General features: G+C 43.1%; 1 protein-coding gene and 1 long non-coding RNA gene across 3 annotated transcripts in view; one reads left to right on the top strand and one right to left on the bottom strand.

Moving 5' to 3' along the window:
• The window catches only part of KCNU1 (potassium calcium-activated channel subfamily U member 1), an 81,050-nt gene that overhangs the window by 7,255 nt on the left and 54,443 nt on the right, over positions 1–19,352 (bottom strand). For both annotated transcript variants that reach the window (XM_077306375.1, XM_077306376.1), the window contains exons 21-24: positions 16,396–16,620; positions 15,082–15,256; positions 2,258–2,347; positions 308–441 (exon numbers count right to left, since the gene is read on the bottom strand). In XM_077306375.1, coding sequence (XP_077162490.1) covers positions 308–441; positions 2,258–2,347; positions 15,082–15,256; positions 16,396–16,620 — 624 coding nt within the window. The remainder of the gene's footprint in view (positions 1–307; positions 442–2,257; positions 2,348–15,081; positions 15,257–16,395; positions 16,621–19,352) is intronic.
• The window catches only part of LOC143821888 (uncharacterized), an 88,595-nt gene that overhangs the window by 16,362 nt on the left and 52,881 nt on the right, over positions 1–19,352 (top strand). The gene's annotated exons all lie outside the window — the stretch shown is intronic.

Here is a 19,352-nt window from a genome sequence, read left to right as displayed (position 1 = left end):
TCGCGACCCCATGGACAATGATCCTCCAGGCCTTCCTGTCCTCTCCAGGCCTTCCTGTCCTAATCAGCCTTTAAAGCCATCCCTTACATTCACTGACAGTGGATTCCCAAAAATATGTTCTCCTTTTTATGGTGTTTAAAAAGAATTGCTATGATATTTTGCTTTCAGCAGCCTTGGTGGTAGTAGACAGACATCATGCATTTTATAAATAAGTAAAATAAATAAAACTTAAGAAGGGGTGACAGTAAACAGGGTTAATTTCATTTAATCCCAGTTTTGCTTTATGTCTGAACTGCATACGACTTACAGTGCACAACAGAGAATCCAGAAAGCTGTCAGAGAATACCGATCCTTTGGAAAAACGGCTGGCATGCCGGTTCTGAAGGTCACCTGCATTTTCCTTGATGTTCTGCTCAAAGAATTGTGCATTGGAAGCTACTTCTGTAAGAGGAGAGAAAGCAGAATGCTCCATTTCTGACAAATGCAGGTTTCCCGTAATCCATGGAAATGATCAGTTACACCAGGGGTAGTCAACCTGTGGTCCTCCAGATGTCCATGGACTACAATTCCCATGAGCCCCTGCCAGCAAATGGTAGGTTGACTACCCCTGAGTTACACCACCCATTCCACAATATGCAATGTGTCCATGGCTGTTGAAGAATGATGAACAATGGATTGCATGTGTGTTTGTTTCGACATGGTCCATGGTTTCAAACTGGGGTACAGCTCTTCTTCTAAGGTAGGGCATATTCATGTCACCTACCACTCTCATACTATTGCAAACTTTAATAAGTGGGGAGGGAATCTGTGTCTACCTACTTAAAAATGGTTATGTGGAAGATGTAAACACCGCTATGGTAACAGAAGAACTAGCCCAAAGTTCCTGCATGGTGTAGGTTGTACAGCCTTCCCTCCGGTTTTATCTTGATTGTGTCTTCATGCATAGAAAGCCTAAATGCTGTATGTGAAAACTGTTGCCCAGGTATGCAGTTATTAGATACAGTTAATCTAAGACTGTTTCTGGGGCCTTCTGCATGGTAACCAGGATACCTGCCAAACCTATTGCAGACCCCATCTGTGGGGTCTCTTGCCATGTTTGTATAAAAAATTATTAAAGCAAAAGAAGGGTTACCAAAATCCATGTAAACATCATTCTTCCTAGAATCATGAGAAATAAATGCTGATCGATAAAAAGGCCCTGGGTGTTCTTCATGTGATCATACATTATGACTGGGACAGCCCACCGACATGGAGAAAAATGACCTGTCCCTGTAATGCTGGTATAATGTGTGGAGCTAAGCAGCTGAAGTTTTTCATTGAGTGGAAGTAAATAACATCAACGGCGAATAAGCTCCCCTTGAGGCTCCCCTTGAACCTCTATTTAAAGGGACAGGATACTTTTTGCCTCTAGGCAGTTGGCAATCCTATGCATGACTTGCACTTGGGCCGCATTGTGTTTTTGGTAGTTCCCAAATGCAGATTACAAAACCCATGATGCGCTGATCAAAGAAAGTATATATCCAAGTTTTTAACCAATGTGGCAGAAAATTGTGTGGCAGCAGAAAATTATAGGAGGGTAGATGGCTATCTGGCAGAACAAACTGATGAGATTATCATTCCTTCCTGGCAATTTTGTCCCTCCTTAATTAGATGTCTGATTAAGAGATACGCTATGAAATAAGACACAATGAGAATCCAAGCAAAAATCCCCCCTTTGCTTCTTTAGTATGCTGGAAGCCGTTAGCTGCTTCAGGATCACTTAAATTGGTGGACAACTCCTAAGGCTGGAGGAATGCTTCAAGCTTGGCTGAATGGCTTGGTTGGATACAATCCATTATGTGTCTGGTCCATCTGGGTAGTTTTGACTACTACTGTGGACAAAAGGAGACACAGCGGAGTCCCAGAAGCTCCATGGGTGTGTGCTGAGGGGAGCAGAAGCTTCTTAAAACTTTAAAAGCACTTCCCAACTTCTCTGCAAATGTGCTCGCCCTTTTAAAGTCTTTCCGAGATGAAAAACAAGAGAAATGTTTTAGTTTCACGCTGGGCCTTTGTGACGCTGCGCTATATTTCTTCTCCCAATAAACTACCCAGACTCTTTCAAAGCCACTGAATTAACATTTAAGTCAAACCTTTTAATGTTCCTTGGACCCGGCGCGCTGTCACTTTCTGTCTCTGAATGGTAAGGAGGGCTAGGAGTAAATAAATAATGCAGTAGGCGTATCGCTTTAGTGAAATAGGCTCCTGAAGAAGGACTTACTCAGCTCGGTGATGATGGGAATACTTTTGAAAAAAAGCTGGTGCATTTGATTCTCCTCCATGTCTCTGATGAATGCCGTAGACATGGCAGCTGTTAATATATGGGAGGGATAGAAAGGTAAAATCAGGAATGAAATGCATAGATTTTAAGGATACAGGCAACTAGAAATGCCTTTAAGATAAGTCTCATCTGAATCTCTCTTTGATTTCAGTGTTTTGAACTACCTTGCTTTTTTCTGAAAGGGAGTCAGTGTCTTGTGTGGGTGTCAAGTCCCGTCAAGTCATAGCCGACTTGTACTGAACCAAGCAGGGGGCTTTCAAGAGAAGTGAGAAGCAGTGGTAGTTTGCCATGAACTTCTCTGTAGAATCTTCCCTGGTGGTCTCCCTTCCAAGTCCTGACCCTACTTAGCTTTTGATATCTGCTAAGATGAGGCTACATCTTGCTGTCTCCCTCCCACGGGACCCATAGTAGTAAATTAAAAAAAGAGAAGTCAGAATCTATTCTTGGTTAATCTTGTTTTGCTCCTGGTTTTTGTCCTTCCTTTTGGGAATGCCTTCTTCAAACTTGGAGTTCTTCAAAGGCTGGGGTTGCCATAAGTCAACAAGACTTGATGGCACTTATGTACACATTATGAGTCCCTAGTAAATCACTGATCTAATTTTATCCCTATTTGTAAAAAGGCACACTAGAACCAGTGAGAAGAAAACATACCATATTTATTTATTTATCGTATGATAGCGTCACACACAAGAACAATACATGTAGCCAAATACATACAACAGTTATACAGCCAAATCGGGCAGTCCCCTAAAACATTAATATCTAAATTTTCAATCCACTCAGTTGCAGCTGGGGAGAAGATCATCATCATCATCAACAGGGTGCAGCCTCTACACACACGACCAGCCCAACACACACTGCCCTCCCCAGCCAGCCACTTGCCTCTCCGGTAGCCTCGCTGCCATGGCTCGCATGCGTGCCGCGCTCCATCTGGGTGGCAGTGGTAGCAGCAGCAGCCTGGAGAAGGCGGTGATGGCAACCAGGAGGCAGAGGCAGCCACCAGCAGGAGGAGGCCAGGAGGAGGTAGCAGTAGCCGCCAGCAGGGGGTGCTGGAGCTGCCACCACTGAAGAGGCAGGCACAGCATGCACGAGGAGCTGCCACCATCGGAGGACAGCCGGTGTAGTTGAGCCAGCATGCAAGGCTGCACCTTGCTCGCCACTTACACGGCAAGTCCTCCAATGAGCCTCCAGCTGCACCATGGGGAACGTGGTGCTGTAGAAGGTGCCCCCCTCAAGGTAATCGTGTGTCCTCTCCATCCTTCACCATCGCTCCCCCCCCAACACCGTTCGCTAGCACCCGCTGCTTTTTTGCTCTAATATGGTATAGTCCACATGAGCTAGCTTCAATTCTTCCTTTTACTGCTAGTTGGGATTGACTGACAATTTGACACTACTTAAGACCCTGTAGGCCAAGGGTGGAGAGAAAGAAAATATGCAAAAGAAAGGATAAGCTGTACGGACACAGTACAAACGGGTCTGTAAAATAGTGAAAAGCAGAAAACTTAGTTGCTTAACAAAAATATCAACTACTATGAGAATAAATGAAACAGGAAAACTGGCCATTGTCAGGATGCCATCTAGCCCTCTACACACATTTAGATTAATGTGCATAGATAAGGAGTGGGCATGTGCAAGTTGGTACTGCCCCATGCCTATGGGCAGGCTCTGAGTCATAAGTACAGAGTCTACATGTGTAGGAAACGTATGTGCACAGCTTCCACCCTTGTGACTAGGAGCTTTACTTTTTTGAATGTTCTGAGTCATAGGGATGGAACTGACATGTTTCAGGCACCCGATCTGCTGGCTGCGCACAGGCAAAGGGCAGGGCCTGAGTAGTTGACAAACTGGATGTAGAAAGCACCAGAAAATCTGCTACTGTTGTGTGTGAGTTCCAAGTAGGAACATGCTGAATCCCCAGTTGAGATGTTTCAGATCCTCGTTCCACTTCCTATTAAATTCCTTGGATGCTTCTCCAAATTGGAACCTCCATGCTTCCTTCCAAATTTCCCATTCATGTGCCCATTTCCTGTAAACAACTACTTTTTCTCTGGGAAGACATGTAGAAGGAGAGCATGATTTAGGTCCCTCGAAAAAACACTGAGAGGTCTGCACAACTGTTATAGGGTTAACCCTACGGGGACTCTAATAATGGAGATCAAACAACTAAAACAAAAATACAAAAATATTATACTTATCAAAAAGAAAAAGGCCATGCTGGAAGTCTGGGAGCAAATCAGACAAGGGGTCCTTCATAGGGATTCCTCTCAGTTTTGGAAATTGGTGGCAGATTGTCCAAAAAAAACTTATAATGGTCTCAACAATCCCATCTGAAATATGGGAAGCACACTGTAGGAATCCAGTCTGCCTGACAGGCAGAAATAAGGAAGCTGATAGGAACTTTGAAATCAGGTAAAGCTCCTGGCTATGATCTAGTACCCCCTGATTTAATAAAGAGAAATAATAAATAAAGAGAGCATGGTTTTTGCACGCCAGTATCCTCTGGCATGCAAACTTGCAGAAGACCTCAGTCCTTAGCATCTGTACTTCAATGGGTCTTAAGAGTGGGAAGAAGTTAAGTGGGAGTGGGAGAGGAATGGGAAGGCGACTGTAAGCCGCTTTGAGCCTCCTTTGGGTAGGGAAAAGCGGCATATAAGAACCAACTCTTCTTCTTCTTCTTCTTCTTCTTCTTCATGTCAGTGGCATTGAAGTACAACTGTCACTTACAGGGGGCCATACAGGCCTAAATGAAACAGCTGACTGTCTTAACGTAAGGCAGCCTTATATGTTCTGGAAAAAAAATGCATGTTATGGAAATCGACTCAAAAGGAGAGAACCCATGCAAATTTGACTGACTGACATAATTTCTTCTGATTGCAGAATAGCACGCAAAGTACGCATAGCAATCTCTGAATAAACAAAAGCAAGCGAGGCCGAACCCCCCACTTTTCAAATGAAGCGCAGGGCTGCATTCGGTGCACTTAAGTTCTCCCTCAGATATGCTAATGAAGAAAACAAGGTCACACTGCCAAGGTGGGAATAAATTGGATTAAAAATTGAATTGACTGCATAAGCAGGAATTTAGGTGGTATTAAACGTATTGGTGGGATATTCACGTCATGCGATAAAGGAATTAAAAACTAGATCTCAGAGCTCACACAGACAAACACAATCCTACAGAATACAGGAGGAAGTTTATGCAGCAGTTAATCCAATTTATATGTCAATGAAGTCTATAGTAGTCACTCAGCAAATTGTAAAAACGGACTGAGGAGATGAAAGTGTTTTAGACAGGCTCAAGGAAGTCAGGACACAAGACAAAAAAGAAACTGAGTACCTTGGAGGGGAAAGTTTCAGCACCTGCCTAAGAAAAGAAGAAAAGACAACATGTTCAGTCAGGAGCTACAAGGCTGATGGTAGACCACCTGCATGGCATGCAGAAGGTCCCAGGCTCAACTCCCTGCATTTTCACTTAAAAGGCTTGGGTAGGAGACGATGTGAAAAACCTTTAGATAAGAAACTTGCTGCCAGTCAGAGTAGACAATGCTGACCTTGACAGATGAGTTGTTGGACTCCCTACAAGGAAGCTTCATGCGTGGAAGGAAACAGCTGGCAAGGGAAGACAGCTGGGAGTGGAAAGGATCAAAGAAGGGAGAAGAAGCAAGGGAACTCCAGAAAGGAAGGAATTAGAAAGTTGTGTTGCTAACAGAAGAGGATGATGAAAAAAGGGTCAGAGTTGAACTAAAGGTCTTGAAAACTAGGAAAGGAAGTTCAGGCTCTACTTAACCACTCATTCACTCATGGCCCATTTTTATTATGTGTTTCTATTGTCTTGCATATCTTTCAGTTGCTCCTGACACTTGGCTCCATCCCTCATGCAGAGTTTTCGTTAAATCTTATACTCATTTGAGACATTGATAGCACAAACCCTGAGTAAGATGGGAGAGGATGCATTTTGTTCTAAGATAACACACTTGCAAAAGCTGTTGGGAAAAGAGGATGTGCTATCATAATACTTGGATTATTTCATATAGGGATATGCGGGGGGTTGTGCTAAAGATATTTTAACATCACTGGCTATGTAATATCCAGCATCTCATCACTATTACTATTGGCTAAAGCTACGTCAAGTTTGTTGAGTGAGGGGGAAAGGGGGAGGCACAATGCTTTCTACGATTCAGCAGGACGGAGAATTCTTTTATCAATGGTCTTTAGCCATGAGAGCTAGAAGCAGATTCTCTGTGCTTAAGGCAGTGCACTGTTTATTGCCAGCTGCTGGAGAAATCTATCAGAAACCTGATCTCCTTTTCTGCTGAGTATCAGGTCAGCAAGTCACACATCTGCTTGTCAACAGCACTTAATGATGCCGGCTGAAACTGTTAATTTCTATTGAAATTAGAGATGAACAGATTTCCCCTATTGCTTCATTGTTCTGGAATTTCTCTTTGTACTGCGTTTTACTTCCCATAGTCCTAGCTCCTAAAATCAATTCCAGAACTGAAGCACTCGTAATTTATTTGGTTCAGTTCCTTCAGTTCATTTGCTTGTCACTCCTTCAACGTTATTGTTGCACAAATACGGATTTATTGTTTTTTTGGTTTTTTTTAAACAGGGTTGATGTAGCATGGTCACATATTTTTGAGCAGTATTTTACAGATGTGCTGAGGCACTCCTATGCAATGGTTTAATGCAGCTCATAAGGAATCTTGATATACTTCTATGTACCTTCACATTTAAAAAAACCCTACAGTTTTATCAATGGAAATGTATACGACATGTGGGGGGAGGGGGCAAGCATTGGAACTAAAGGTATCGAAAACCAGGCAAACTGAATATGCAAGCTGATTTACCAAATTTGAATACCCCCCCCCCCCACGAACAATGGAAAATCCCCAGCGCATCAGTTTAATTTGGGAAAGAAGATAATTCCGAACTCCAATTCGATAAGAAAATTAGTGAAGAGAATTTCCCTAAGGAAAACATGAGACCTTGCTACAAAATAGATGGCACTAGGATCAGGGGGTTAATATACAACAGTTGCAGTAACTTACTACAATTTCAAAGTGAGACTGACTGTAGAGTTTCAGATGCTATTGTGCCTCATTTGAATATGCATCCTGTCATGGGCTGATGTCAATATTTTTGCTCCTACATCGTACACAGCCCTATACCTGAAATCTCTCATCTTGGCAGGGTGCTATTACCAAAGATTACTTAATTGCATCCTACTACTGTATATTTGAATTGCAGTAGCATATTAAGTTGTCAGCTTTAATTACTGTTGTATGTTTAGTTTATGCCACGGATTATTTAGTTCAGTACCTAGGTTTGCCAACCTGCTTGCGACAGAACATGACAGGGTACTAATTAGAGCGATACAGAGAAATCTAAGCCTACTTTTTTATGATGGGGAACACTGACTGCACTGAAGCATCCGCATGGATCCTCAGCAAACAGTGTTTACACAATGGATCTTCTAAAGCAGGGGTAGTCAAAGTGCGGCCTTCCAGATGTCCATGGACTACAATTCCCAGAAGCCCCTGCCAGCGAACGCTGGCAGGGGCTCCTGGGAATTGTAATACATGGACATCTGGAGGGCTGTACTTTGGCTTACCCCTGTTCTAAAGGCTTTGCTTACAAGTCAAAGGAGAGTATTTTGGGACAAGGAGCTGTGGTGTTGGGCTTCCAATGAACTCTTATGAAACAGACCGGATGGGATAGATTCAGTGAGGACAGGCCTTCCACTGGTCATTGGCCATTGTTGCTAGGAATGGATCATCTGTGAATACAAGTGATTTTCCTGCAAACATTATGCCCTGGGAGATGATTATCCCTTTCTTGGCCTACTTGCATGCTGACCTGGATCATCCTGCCAGCTACTTTGCAACATGGAATGCTAAGGCAGAAGGACCCTGGGTTTGAAAGTGCCTTCTACCAGCTTTCTATCCCTTTTTAGCCCCTCTCTTCTGTGCATTTCCCCAGTAAGACTCATGATTCCAATGTCAGAGCCAGCATGGAAAAGTAGTTGCAGTGCTAGAGAGATCAGGTTCAAATGACCACAGTCACAGAAGCTCCCTGGATAGGGTTTGCCGCTATGGTTTGTGAGGTTCCTGGAGATTTGCAGGAAGAGCCCGGGTAGGGGAAATGGCCCCAGAGATTATAATCGCATAGAGTTGATGTGAAAAAATCAGAAAAAAATGTGTGTATATGTGTGTATAATTGTAAATAGAAAATTATATATTTTAGATTGAATTTAAGGTCTCCATATGAACTAGGAAGGTGAACAATAATGCAAATTCAGGGTTTCTATTGCTAACTGATCAGAGAAGAAGGAAGGAAAATAGTATTGGCTGATCAAAGAAGAAGAAAAAGGGAATATAATGTTGGTTCCTTAGCCCAATTAGAAAGGAACCAATCAGTTAACAGGGAGAATGTAGCAATCCTATTGGCCCTTATCAAATGTTGATAGGAACCAATCAAAAGTTAGATTTTTCCATTGTTCTTCCCCTGCCCAATATATAGGGAGAACTAGCCTAATCTGTCAGAGGAGATAAAGGAAGGCCTCTGATGGACTTCATAAAACAAGGACAGAGCTGAAATCTAGACACTTCCAACAACAGAGAATTCCCTCAGGGTAGAAGGCACCTAAGAGCTGAGAAAGTTATAGACCAGGAAGGGCTGAATAGCTGTGGAGAGAGCTAAGCCTCCAGTGATCTGCCTATAGCTAGCCAGTCTCATGGCAAAGCCCATGAAGGGAGCTGCTATATGAAGTCCTGGGAAGATACTCACCCCACCCCACCCCGCCATCATAACCATGGCAGAAAACACCTCAGAAGACTGTAAGTTTGAATGAATACAAAGAACAAAGTCAACGCTCCTGTACCCTGTTCTGCATTTTTCTACTGTTGCTGTTAAATATTAATGAATACAATTTGTTTGGATTTGAGGAGAAATGACTTTTTCTTTTACTTAGGAGGCAAGCGCCTAAGGCATAATGGTGCTCACCAACCCTGAGCAATCTGACAATCCACCTTTCAAAGCAAGTTTTGTCTCCAAGGGAACAGATCATTGTAGTTTAGGGATCAGTTATAATTCCAGGAGATCCCCAGGCCCCACCTATATATTGGCAATCCTACTGCTGGGTGACCGTGGACCAATTGCTCTATCTCAGCTTAACCTACCGCACAAGCTTGTTTACTGGGAGGGACAATGATGTTGTAGGATGCTTTGAGAACCCAGGTAGGAAGAAAAAGTGGAGTATAAATAAAGAAAAAGAAGGTGGGAGAGAAGAGGAAACTGAAGGAACTGCACAGCTAACATTAACAGAAGGGGGCTTCAGTGCCATTCAATGAGTGTGATAGTGTTTACAGTATAGTGTGGGATTGGTATCTGGAAGACCCTGGTTCAAATCCCCATTCTGCCATGGAAGTTTGCTAGTCACATACTCTTAGCCTAACCTACCCTGGGGTTTTAGCAAGGAAAATACTTTGGGTCCTCAATGGATAGAAAAGTGTGTATAAGTGAAATGAATAAGTAAGGAAATAATACTTTGGCACATTATATTGCATTTCTCCATTAAAGACATTTCAAAACACAGGTCTTACATACATATAATGTTCGTCTCAAAGACATTTTAGGACTATGTTAAGTCAGGATTACCAAACAGGCATCCATAGACCGCTGGGGGACCACAGGAGCTTCAGAGGGAGTCCATGGCCTTCCCCTCCTGCTAAGGAAGTGACAGATTCCATTGCTTCCCCTCACCGCCTCTAGTGTGACTTCTCTCATGGTTTCTGCACTTGGGAGGGGATGGTGCCTGCATGCCTACTCCCGCCTTAACTGTCTCCTATCTCCCCTCAAACCTCCTCATGCCTGCCTGTTAATGCAGGTGGTGATGTCACTTCTGGAGGGGTGGCAGATTGCCATCACTTCTGGGATTCCTTGAAGGTTGAAATATGATTTCAGGGGCTCCTCCATAGTCAAAAGACTGTGTTAAGTATAGGGCTGTGTTAAGTACAGGTTTACCAATGTGAAGGTGGGGTCTGGAAATCTACTGGAATTTCAGCTGATCTCCAGACTCATGGTGATCAGTTTCCCTGGATGAAATGGCAGCCTCAGAAGGTGGGTTTGATGGCATCGCATTCCCAGTGAAGTGGGGAAAATCCTAGGGAGAGAAAAATCCCTGGCCATTATAAAAGGGAAATTGGTTGAGGATTTCCTTGGATGGGTGTAGAAAGAAACATTCAGGCACTTCAGAAGTTAAAGGGATGCTGATGACATTTGGGTTTCTAGCAGAGGATATATGCCTTCTAGTCATAAATGCCGAAACAAAAACCTCCCAAGTGAAGAAAACTAAGGAAAATATCAAAACCTTTCAAAAGCCTGTAATTCAGATTCTATAAACTATACAACAACTGTTTCTTATATCAAAACTTTGTCTCCACATTCCGTCTAGCCCTCCACTGTGTATTAAATCAAATCTTTTGTTTTGGTTAGACTTTCATTGTATCAGTGCCCTGCTGAAAAGGTTTTTGAAAAGAGGCCTCTTAAACCCTTCCAAATGGCTCTAGGGCTGAGGTGAAGCCAAATCTACTGTCAGTGTCAGGATGGGACACTCAGCTTAACGTTAACAATAAAGAAAACACTCTACAAGGGCCACTCAGTAAGGGACCAACCGTTTATTTTTGGAGGGAAAACATTACCTCAGAGTGGGGAGGTGTGTAGGGGGTCCAACATAGTCTTGAACAAAGCTATTTTTAAGAAGACTTGAACCTATGTGATACAGTGATTAGATATCAGATGAGGATCTAGAAGATGTAGATTCATGTCCATGAAGGCAACTGAATGATTTGGGGTTTATACTACCTGCAGATTCTTTGAAGAGGGTCAGAAGAAAACAGTGTAGAAGAAAGATAGAAAATAGCGTAAAATAAAGAATTGTCACTTTCCATTTGCACAGTGGATACTTCCTGAAGCAGGCAGTTAACCTCAAAGCAGCCTGGATAAGAAATTCAAAACCATGCTTAGCAGGAAAGCATTTTCTTGAATGTCTGAGCTACTTCTTAACGGTCATGCTGTTTGAAACTTTGAAAAACACAACTTGTTAATATTGTCCCTGAAATGCAGGCCTAACATTTCCTGAGGTGTTTTTTGTTTTTGTTTTTTAAATTATTCAAAGGAGTTGCATTCTAAGTCTGCATCCCAGTCATGACAAAAAATGCAGTTTTGGCAAAGTTTTTGATGTAAGACAAAGAGACTTTATCTAGTGTTGCAAAGTTTAAAATAACAACTGAATGGGAACAGCAGGGTGGCAGAATGTCAAAACAACTCAAAAATGGGTCTGTCAGCAACGGAGAAGCATTGTGTTTAAAAGGCAGATTTTTAATTGTCTTTATTTTTTTTTGAAAAAAGCAGACAAGCAACTTCAGAGCCGAATCAAAAACATATTAAATCTTTTCATTGTAGCTCACGGAACTATTATGCTGTATTCAGCACTCAGTGATCAACTTTATTGCATTTGATCCCCTTTAAATCACGGTTCGCCTTCTTTGTTAGAAAACAATGTTCTATCACCTTTTCCCCTTCAGAAAAATTTGTCTTGGGGAGAACTAGTGGGGAGTGGGAATGGGTGAGTAAGAGGACAACACTTGTTTGTGGGTCTATTTTATGGGACTCATAGAACACTAGCAAAAGCTGAGTGGGCCTTTTTGAGTTTAAAAAAGTGGTGGTTTTGTCTGTCACACTGGTATGACTTTTCTTGTGAAGGTTTAAGAATATGTGAAGAAGAATGCACACCAGTGCCTTATCCTGAATCACACCATTGACCTGACAAGTTTCAAATTGACTTCTTAGACAGCTAGTGGCTCTCCTGTCTTTCACATCACTTACTATGGGGTAGTCAAACTGCGGCCCTCCAGATGTCCATGGACTACAATTCCCATGAGCCCCTGCCAGCATTCGCTGGCAGGGGCTCGTGGGAATTGTAATCCATGGACATCTGGAGGGCCGCAGTTTGACTACCCCTGTACTACGTGATCCTTTTAACTGGAGATGTCGATGACTGAACCTGGGATCTTCTTCTCTACCACTGAACACAGCCTTTCTCGTTAAATAGCTTTCTAAGTACCAAGAATGGAGTTTTCACTTAAACAATAGGAAACATAGGACATGAATGCATGAAAATGTTTTCTACGGAATCAAACAATTGGCATCTCTCTAGGGTCTCAGGTGGACATCTTTCACATCATCTGCTATTAGATCTTTGTAATTGGAGGTGCTGGGGATAGAACCTAGGACCAAAGCAGGGGACAGAACCTAGGCCTTCAGCAGAATTCCCTGACCCTCATTATTATGGCCTTTTAAACAATGGCTTCACTGCAAAAAAAGGGGAAAAAAGTAGAAAAGTAGTGAATTATGCGGTCCAAAGCCACCTTAAGCTGCCTGGCTGGGGGCCAGGAGAGGGGACCCTTTCCAGGTCCGTTCTTAGGAAAGGGCTTTGAAGCTAGTATATATATAAAATTAACTCCCACCTATTTGGGAACTCCTTCCAGGGACTATCAAGAAACCCTAGGGTATCATGAAACCCTGATTGAGAAAGCCTGGATCAGTGATACGGCATAATATTCCCATGTAGAAAGTCCCGGTTTCAATTCCCTAGGATCTCTTTTTTAAAAGACCGTTGTAAAGTTAGGAAAATATATAGCAAGTAGAGTAGGCAATACTGATAGAATTTGGCGGGAGATCGGAACCCTCTGGGAGGCAGGAAGATGGTCCCCGCCCTCATTCTCCTCACCCCACAGAGCGTGATCCAAAATGAAGCCACTACCAACCTCCTTGCCTCCACAGTCTTCTTCATCCTTCCTAGCACTTTGTGTCTGTGACTTCATCAGCAAACAGACTTCAGTTGAAAACACACTTTGCACATGTGTGGAAACTCACTTTTAAATGTTAAGCTGAAGAAAAAAGCTTTCTTGAGAAAACCATCTTTGATTCACAATACATCTGAGCATTATGAGCTGTGTAAATTTATATTCCGAACCTGCTAATTATATATTTCGGCGACATCGCTGACTCGTCCTAATGTTCCTTCATTACCCTAATCTTTGCTTTGGCACTGCCTGTGTGTTATAAAATCTCTTGAATGATAGTAAAGGAATGGGCAAACCACTTAGTGAAGCCATCCGTTCCCACCTCATCGCCAGTTAATTAATATTTTGTCTTTCCCCAGAGGACAGCAAATCTGATTCTTTTGCAAATTTAAAGATGGGGGAAGAGAGACGATAAAGATTTCTTTAAAAATTCTGTCAGACTGGATCAATTTTGTAGGGAAGTTTAAGCCAGGATCTGCCCACAGTCCACAGCCTCAAACTTCCGAAAGGACATCTAGTATCCCAATGGGAGTGGCTGTTCCATATTTCCTTATGCATTTCCTTTTAGTTTTTTGGTTCTCTGCTTTTCTCTTTTGGCTTTGTAGATGCATATGTATGTTGTATGCGTGTTGTGTTATGGGCACAAAAAAGGATTTAGGAAACATTTAGGGTGAAGAAATTGAAAGCTACACTAAATATATAATGGTGGGAACAATCTGTGCAAGGAAGAAGGAAAAAATAAAATGGGGATTTTAGATTATAAGAAGAAGGGAGAGAACGTTCTAAATTTCTCCCCTTGAAGTTTAATAACGATGGGGGTGGGGTTAGTACAAATTGTTTGCTCTGCCATCAGCTTATAAAACAGCCCAAGTTTGTCTGCTGTTCCACTGCTGAAGGGGGTCATCAGTAGCATCCGTTCAGGATGTCCACTTCATTTAACTGTCACTTCATGTATAACCCTTTACTGAGATTCAAGGTGGATTACACAGTATAAAAACATACACACGCAATGCAGTGGGATTTGGATTGCAGAAATTAGGAAACAATGCAACCAGAAAACTAAGGCACAACATACCATAAATGTCCTCTAGAATACCGATCCCCAACCTGTGGGCCGTGGACCACATGTGGTCCGTCGACTAATTGGAGGTGGACCGCGAAGGACGCCTTCCCCCCCCGACCCTTTACTTCATCCCCCCCAGCCCTTTACAACACACTTCGGGTGTCATTGTCTCCCATCACTCCCAGATGGGACTATCTCGTTGCAGAGAAACAAGCTCAGGGTTCCCATTGATTTGTCATTGTCATGAGTTTAAGTTTCCATGAAAATAAAATGTTCCTTATGTTCATTGTTGTGGCGTGTCTGTATCTTATTTTGAAGGGATGTTTAAACATTACCATAGCGATCAGAGAGCGTTAGGGCAGTGGTTGAGAGTAGAGGAGTAAACTATCACCCCCCCCCACCGGGCCTCAGTAAAATTAGCTTGCGGTCAGGCAAGCTTCATTTTGTGGGAGGCGGGAGGAGAGGGAAGCAGGGCTGCTGGCGCAAACGCGCATGTGCGGCAGTTTCACGCATGCATGCATGCGTGGAAGTGCCACACATGCGCGTTTGCAACCGCACATGGTGCAACCGTGCATGCGCAGACCAGCCATGCATGCACTGCATGCACGGCTGCTGGATTGCCCTCCCCCCCACCGGTTTGCAGCCTTAGAAAGGTTGCAGACCACTGCTCTAGAAGCACTAGAGATGGAAAGGTGTTCCAAGTAATAACATTGAAAGTGTCTACAGTCTTCACTCTTGAGTAAACTAAATAGCACTTGTCAGGTTGTACAGTATGAGAAATAAGGCTCATTATATTCACATGAACCAGAGCATTTCCTCCTCCTTACCCCTCTTACCTGTTGATGTATTGAACCTAAATTGCATAGAACGGATGTTGTGGGTAGCCAGGATAGATTTGGTGTCCACTAAGGTCTGATCGCCAGTGTCTCTGGCATAGGCTGAGAGTATAGCGCACATGGAACAGTACTTGATGTTGACAGCCTTCAAGTCTGCACAGGAAAGGGCGCTGCCCTGGGGAAAGAACAGGGTTGGAGGGCATGAGAATTAGTGGATGGTGCTGGGACAATTCACGCTTGGCACATCCAATGGCTCCCACAAAGACTTTGGATAGGCATGTGCCTGGAGTCTAGTAAGCCATTGGGACTGTGGCAAGCAGGGAGACAAGTCTTAAGCCGTCCCCCTTACATTATCCTAGCCTGGAATGACCCCTGAGAACCATGATTCAATCCCTTTGGGGAAACTGAAATGTAGTAATTTCCCCAGCAGGGATCATTTCAGGTTGGGAAAATAACAGGTGTGTGTGTGTTTCTTCAGGCCTCTTCTTTTCATGGTCTATGATCCCAACCCAAATGTTGCATCTGGGAATGGAATTCCTATCACACAACTTCTAACTTAACCTATGCTAATACGTGGACACTGCTAAGCTTAAGCTTCCATTGAGATGTACCTGCAGAACTACAGAGGCTTCTTCCAAGGACTCTTGCATCCCAGAAATACTGACCAAGCCCACATTATTGGATTATTTCTATGTGATTGATACACCTGACATCCCTTTGTGACTTATTTGATGAACAAAGTATAGATACAGAGAAAAGTCATTCAGTATCCTCTTTCGGGGTAACAATACACTCAAACCAAAGTCCAATTTCAAACTAAAATCCTCACTCAGCCATGACTTGGACCATTCTCGTGAATCTTTGCATACTGAGTAAGACTGAGTACCAATACATTGAACTTAGTGGAGGGGCTGTGACTCAGTGGCAGAGCCTCTGCTTTTCATGCAGAAGGTCCCAAGTTCAACCTCTGGCATCTCCAGTTAAAAACACCAGGTGAAAGGTGTTGTGAAAGGCCTCTACATGCAACCCCAGAGAGCAGCTGCCAGTCTGAATAGACAGTACTGACCTTGATGGACCAAGGGATCTAGTATACTGCAGCTTCATGTGGACAAAAATATAGCTTTTTTTGTGTCCCCACAAAATTAGTCCCAGAGAAGCCAAAGTGAAATAATCCCCATTCTTCTTTTCAGAGGCTGCCAGTTAGGAACCAGGAAGGTTGTTTGGGTTAGGCCTAGAGTCTAGCATGGGTTTCCAACAATCAGAAAACACAAAGGGAGCTTGAAGACAATGATGATAAATAAAAGTTCTATATACCTCCAATAAGAACAGTTTAGGAAAATTGTGGATGAATTCCCATTCTCTCTGGAGATATTCAAGAGATCCCACAAAGACAATATCCTTCAATTCATTAAAGGTGAAGTTACTGGCACGCAGTGGCATCACAAAGTTGCGGAGACCAATCAGTGATGAGCTGGCTTCTCCAAAAACGCAGACGACAATGTGGTTGCGTAACACAGGGCTGGGCTTCTTTTTTTGCATCTGAAAGAGACAGAAAAGAATTGTCTGTGGCTATGGAAACAGTGTGATCCTTTCTGGAAGACGTATTGCAGGAGAATTTGTACCAACTGTCATGCTGGGAATCTTATGCAGTGACGGACAATCATGAAGTGCATGTCAGATTTCCCTTTGAGCAGATCACACCTAAAATTTCAGCAGGGCTTGTGAATCATGTAAAAATGGGATTTTTTTCAAAAGTTCAGATTCTAGAAGGTCAACTGGAAGTTGAAGCAGTAGCTCTCGGCCTCATATTGGGTTGGTCCTTGTCAGCTTGTCCAATCTCTAGCAGTTCACCTCCATACTACAAAACCTAGCTCACTATAGTTTTTGGAGTGGTGGAAAATGCTGTCAAGTGAAACCCCTCCCCTTGGGTTTTCAAGGCAAGAGATGTTTAGAGGTGGTTTGCCATTGCCTGACTCTGTGCAGCAATCTTGAACGTCTTTGGTGGTCTCCTGTCCAAATACTAACCAGGGCCTACCCTGCTTAGCAGCCAAGATCTGATGAGCTCAGTCTAGAGTAGCCAGATCCATCCTGGCAACCAGTGGGGGTTGGGGGAGGGGCTTACTGGGAGCAGCAGAGAACCCCATCCCATGTACAGCAATGTGTTTACATCATTGACTACATGACTAGGAAGCGACACTCCGGTATTTGACCAAAGCTCTATGGTAAATGTGGTGTTTAACCCAAGAGATTTTGCCCAAATACAAGAGCATTGCCCCAAGATCTAGATGTGTTGATGTCACTTCTGAGTCACATGGGTGGTCACATGGATCTCCTTTTTCAGATTCACCTCTGCCAGCCAGCTGACCGGTGGCAAGATGTGCCAGGCAGGTAATGAAGCCTGGCAGTGGGAGTCCCTTGCCTCCACCAGTGTGTCTAAGAACTCTAGATCAGGCTAGCTTAGGCTACCCAGGCCAGGGGATCATTATTCTCAGTGCAATAGTTTTGGATGGTCAAGATCAGGGGTAGTCAAACTGCGGCCCTCCAGATGTCCATGGACTACAATTCCTATGAGAACTGTAGTCCATGGACATCTGGAGGGCCACAGTTTGGCTACCCCGGTCAAGAAGATGTTTCTTTTATTCACCAGCAAAGAAGCTGATTGGATTCAGCTCTTTGTTTTCCGGATAAATGGTATATGTTCGTTAGCTACATACAGAGGAAAATCATGTTGCTTCATAGCGCACAACACTAATTTTTGTGCAATCACTGTGCATGTGACAAAGCAACTATTAATTAGTGTAGCTGAGAAACCCTTTACATGATTGCTCAATGGTATATGTCCATATTCCCAATCAAGAGCTGTCAAATTCGTGCCTTCATACTGTTGACACGATAGGATTTTCTTCTGAAGGAAATAAAAGACTCATGTCAGGGGAACTTTGCTGATGACTGATTAGAAACATAGCCAAATTAAATGATCATCTCCAACTAATTGGATTAGTCTAAATTGAATAATGAAACCTCGAGTTCTATTTAGTGGAACGTGCCTTAAATCCAATTATTAGTCTGTCAAGGGATGCTAAACAATTGAAATGATCCATTCTGTAGGCCTTTTAACAGGAAAAACTGGGAGGGAAAACCTAGATTTTGAGCTGGAGGTGGTCAGACATTCTAACTGAAGAGGGAGTGTTTTGATCTCCCATTTCCTGACCTGAAAATAATTGCCTTAGAAAGCAGCAAGTATTGTTTAAACCACTTCTACCACATTGTAGAATGGATGTCAGTGTATGCAGGCTTTCTGAACTGGGGTTTCATGAAACCCTTGGGTTTCTTGACAGCTCTGGAAGGGTTTCCTGAATTAATCAAAATTAATTAATTATATATACGTGTTTTAAAATTGTTCAGCATATAGCAGGTGATATGGCCATATACGATCACGTCAACCCAACCTCCCCGCCCAAAATGGCCCATCATGGACCTGGATGGGATGGGAAGGGGAGGGCCTTGGGTGGGCATGTACACAGCTATGATTCCCAACTATATTCTCATGTTTGTACCATTTCTTGGGCTTCTTGATGCCTGAAGAATGTTTCAGAGGTTTCTCAATGGTAAAAAAGTTGAGAAAGGCTGGGCTATGCCTCAAGATGCTTACCATAGCCCCATTTGTCCTTGGGTCTCAGGGGCCCCTTGATTGTTCTAAGCCAGTTCAAGTGAACTTTTCACCATTTTTTGAACCCTGGCACCTGCAGAACTATGCCCATGTCAATGCCCATGACACACCTAGGGATGCTGGCCATGTCTGGGAGTTTGCTGAATCAACTTAAATACTGCAAGTTTGTACAAGGTATTTTAATGTGAAGGCAGAATTTGCAGCTGCTCAACATGTTCCACTGACAGTCCCTCTAACACAGGGTTTTAAAATTAATGATGCAGCTTTGTCTGCTGGCGATTCCCTTATTTTATTGTAAAATCAGCATGGTTGATGGATATCTCTTCCATTGGTGGTAATTGTCAGGGGATAACCCACCCATCTCCCTGAGGTTACAGGAAAATAAAAGGGGATTGTTTGTGTGTGTTTCTGGGGCCACTTCCACTGTACCACTGTAGACAGAGGCATGTATTCCCCAGCCCCTGACAAAATTATGCAATTGATGATGCAAGTTAGACGGGAAATTAAAAACGTGTAAAAAACTATAAACAGCAACTTTCAGATTCTTGTAAGAAAGGGATTGCTGAATATGCTCATGTTTCCTTTGAATATGGACTTCCTC

This window comes from Paroedura picta, chromosome 12 (assembly GCF_049243985.1).
Source record: "Paroedura picta isolate Pp20150507F chromosome 12, Ppicta_v3.0, whole genome shotgun sequence".
NCBI classification, from domain to species: Eukaryota; Metazoa; Chordata; class Lepidosauria; order Squamata; family Gekkonidae; genus Paroedura; species Paroedura picta.
Note: the sequence above shows the minus strand (reverse complement) of the source record. Positions and strands in the feature narration are given on the sequence as shown.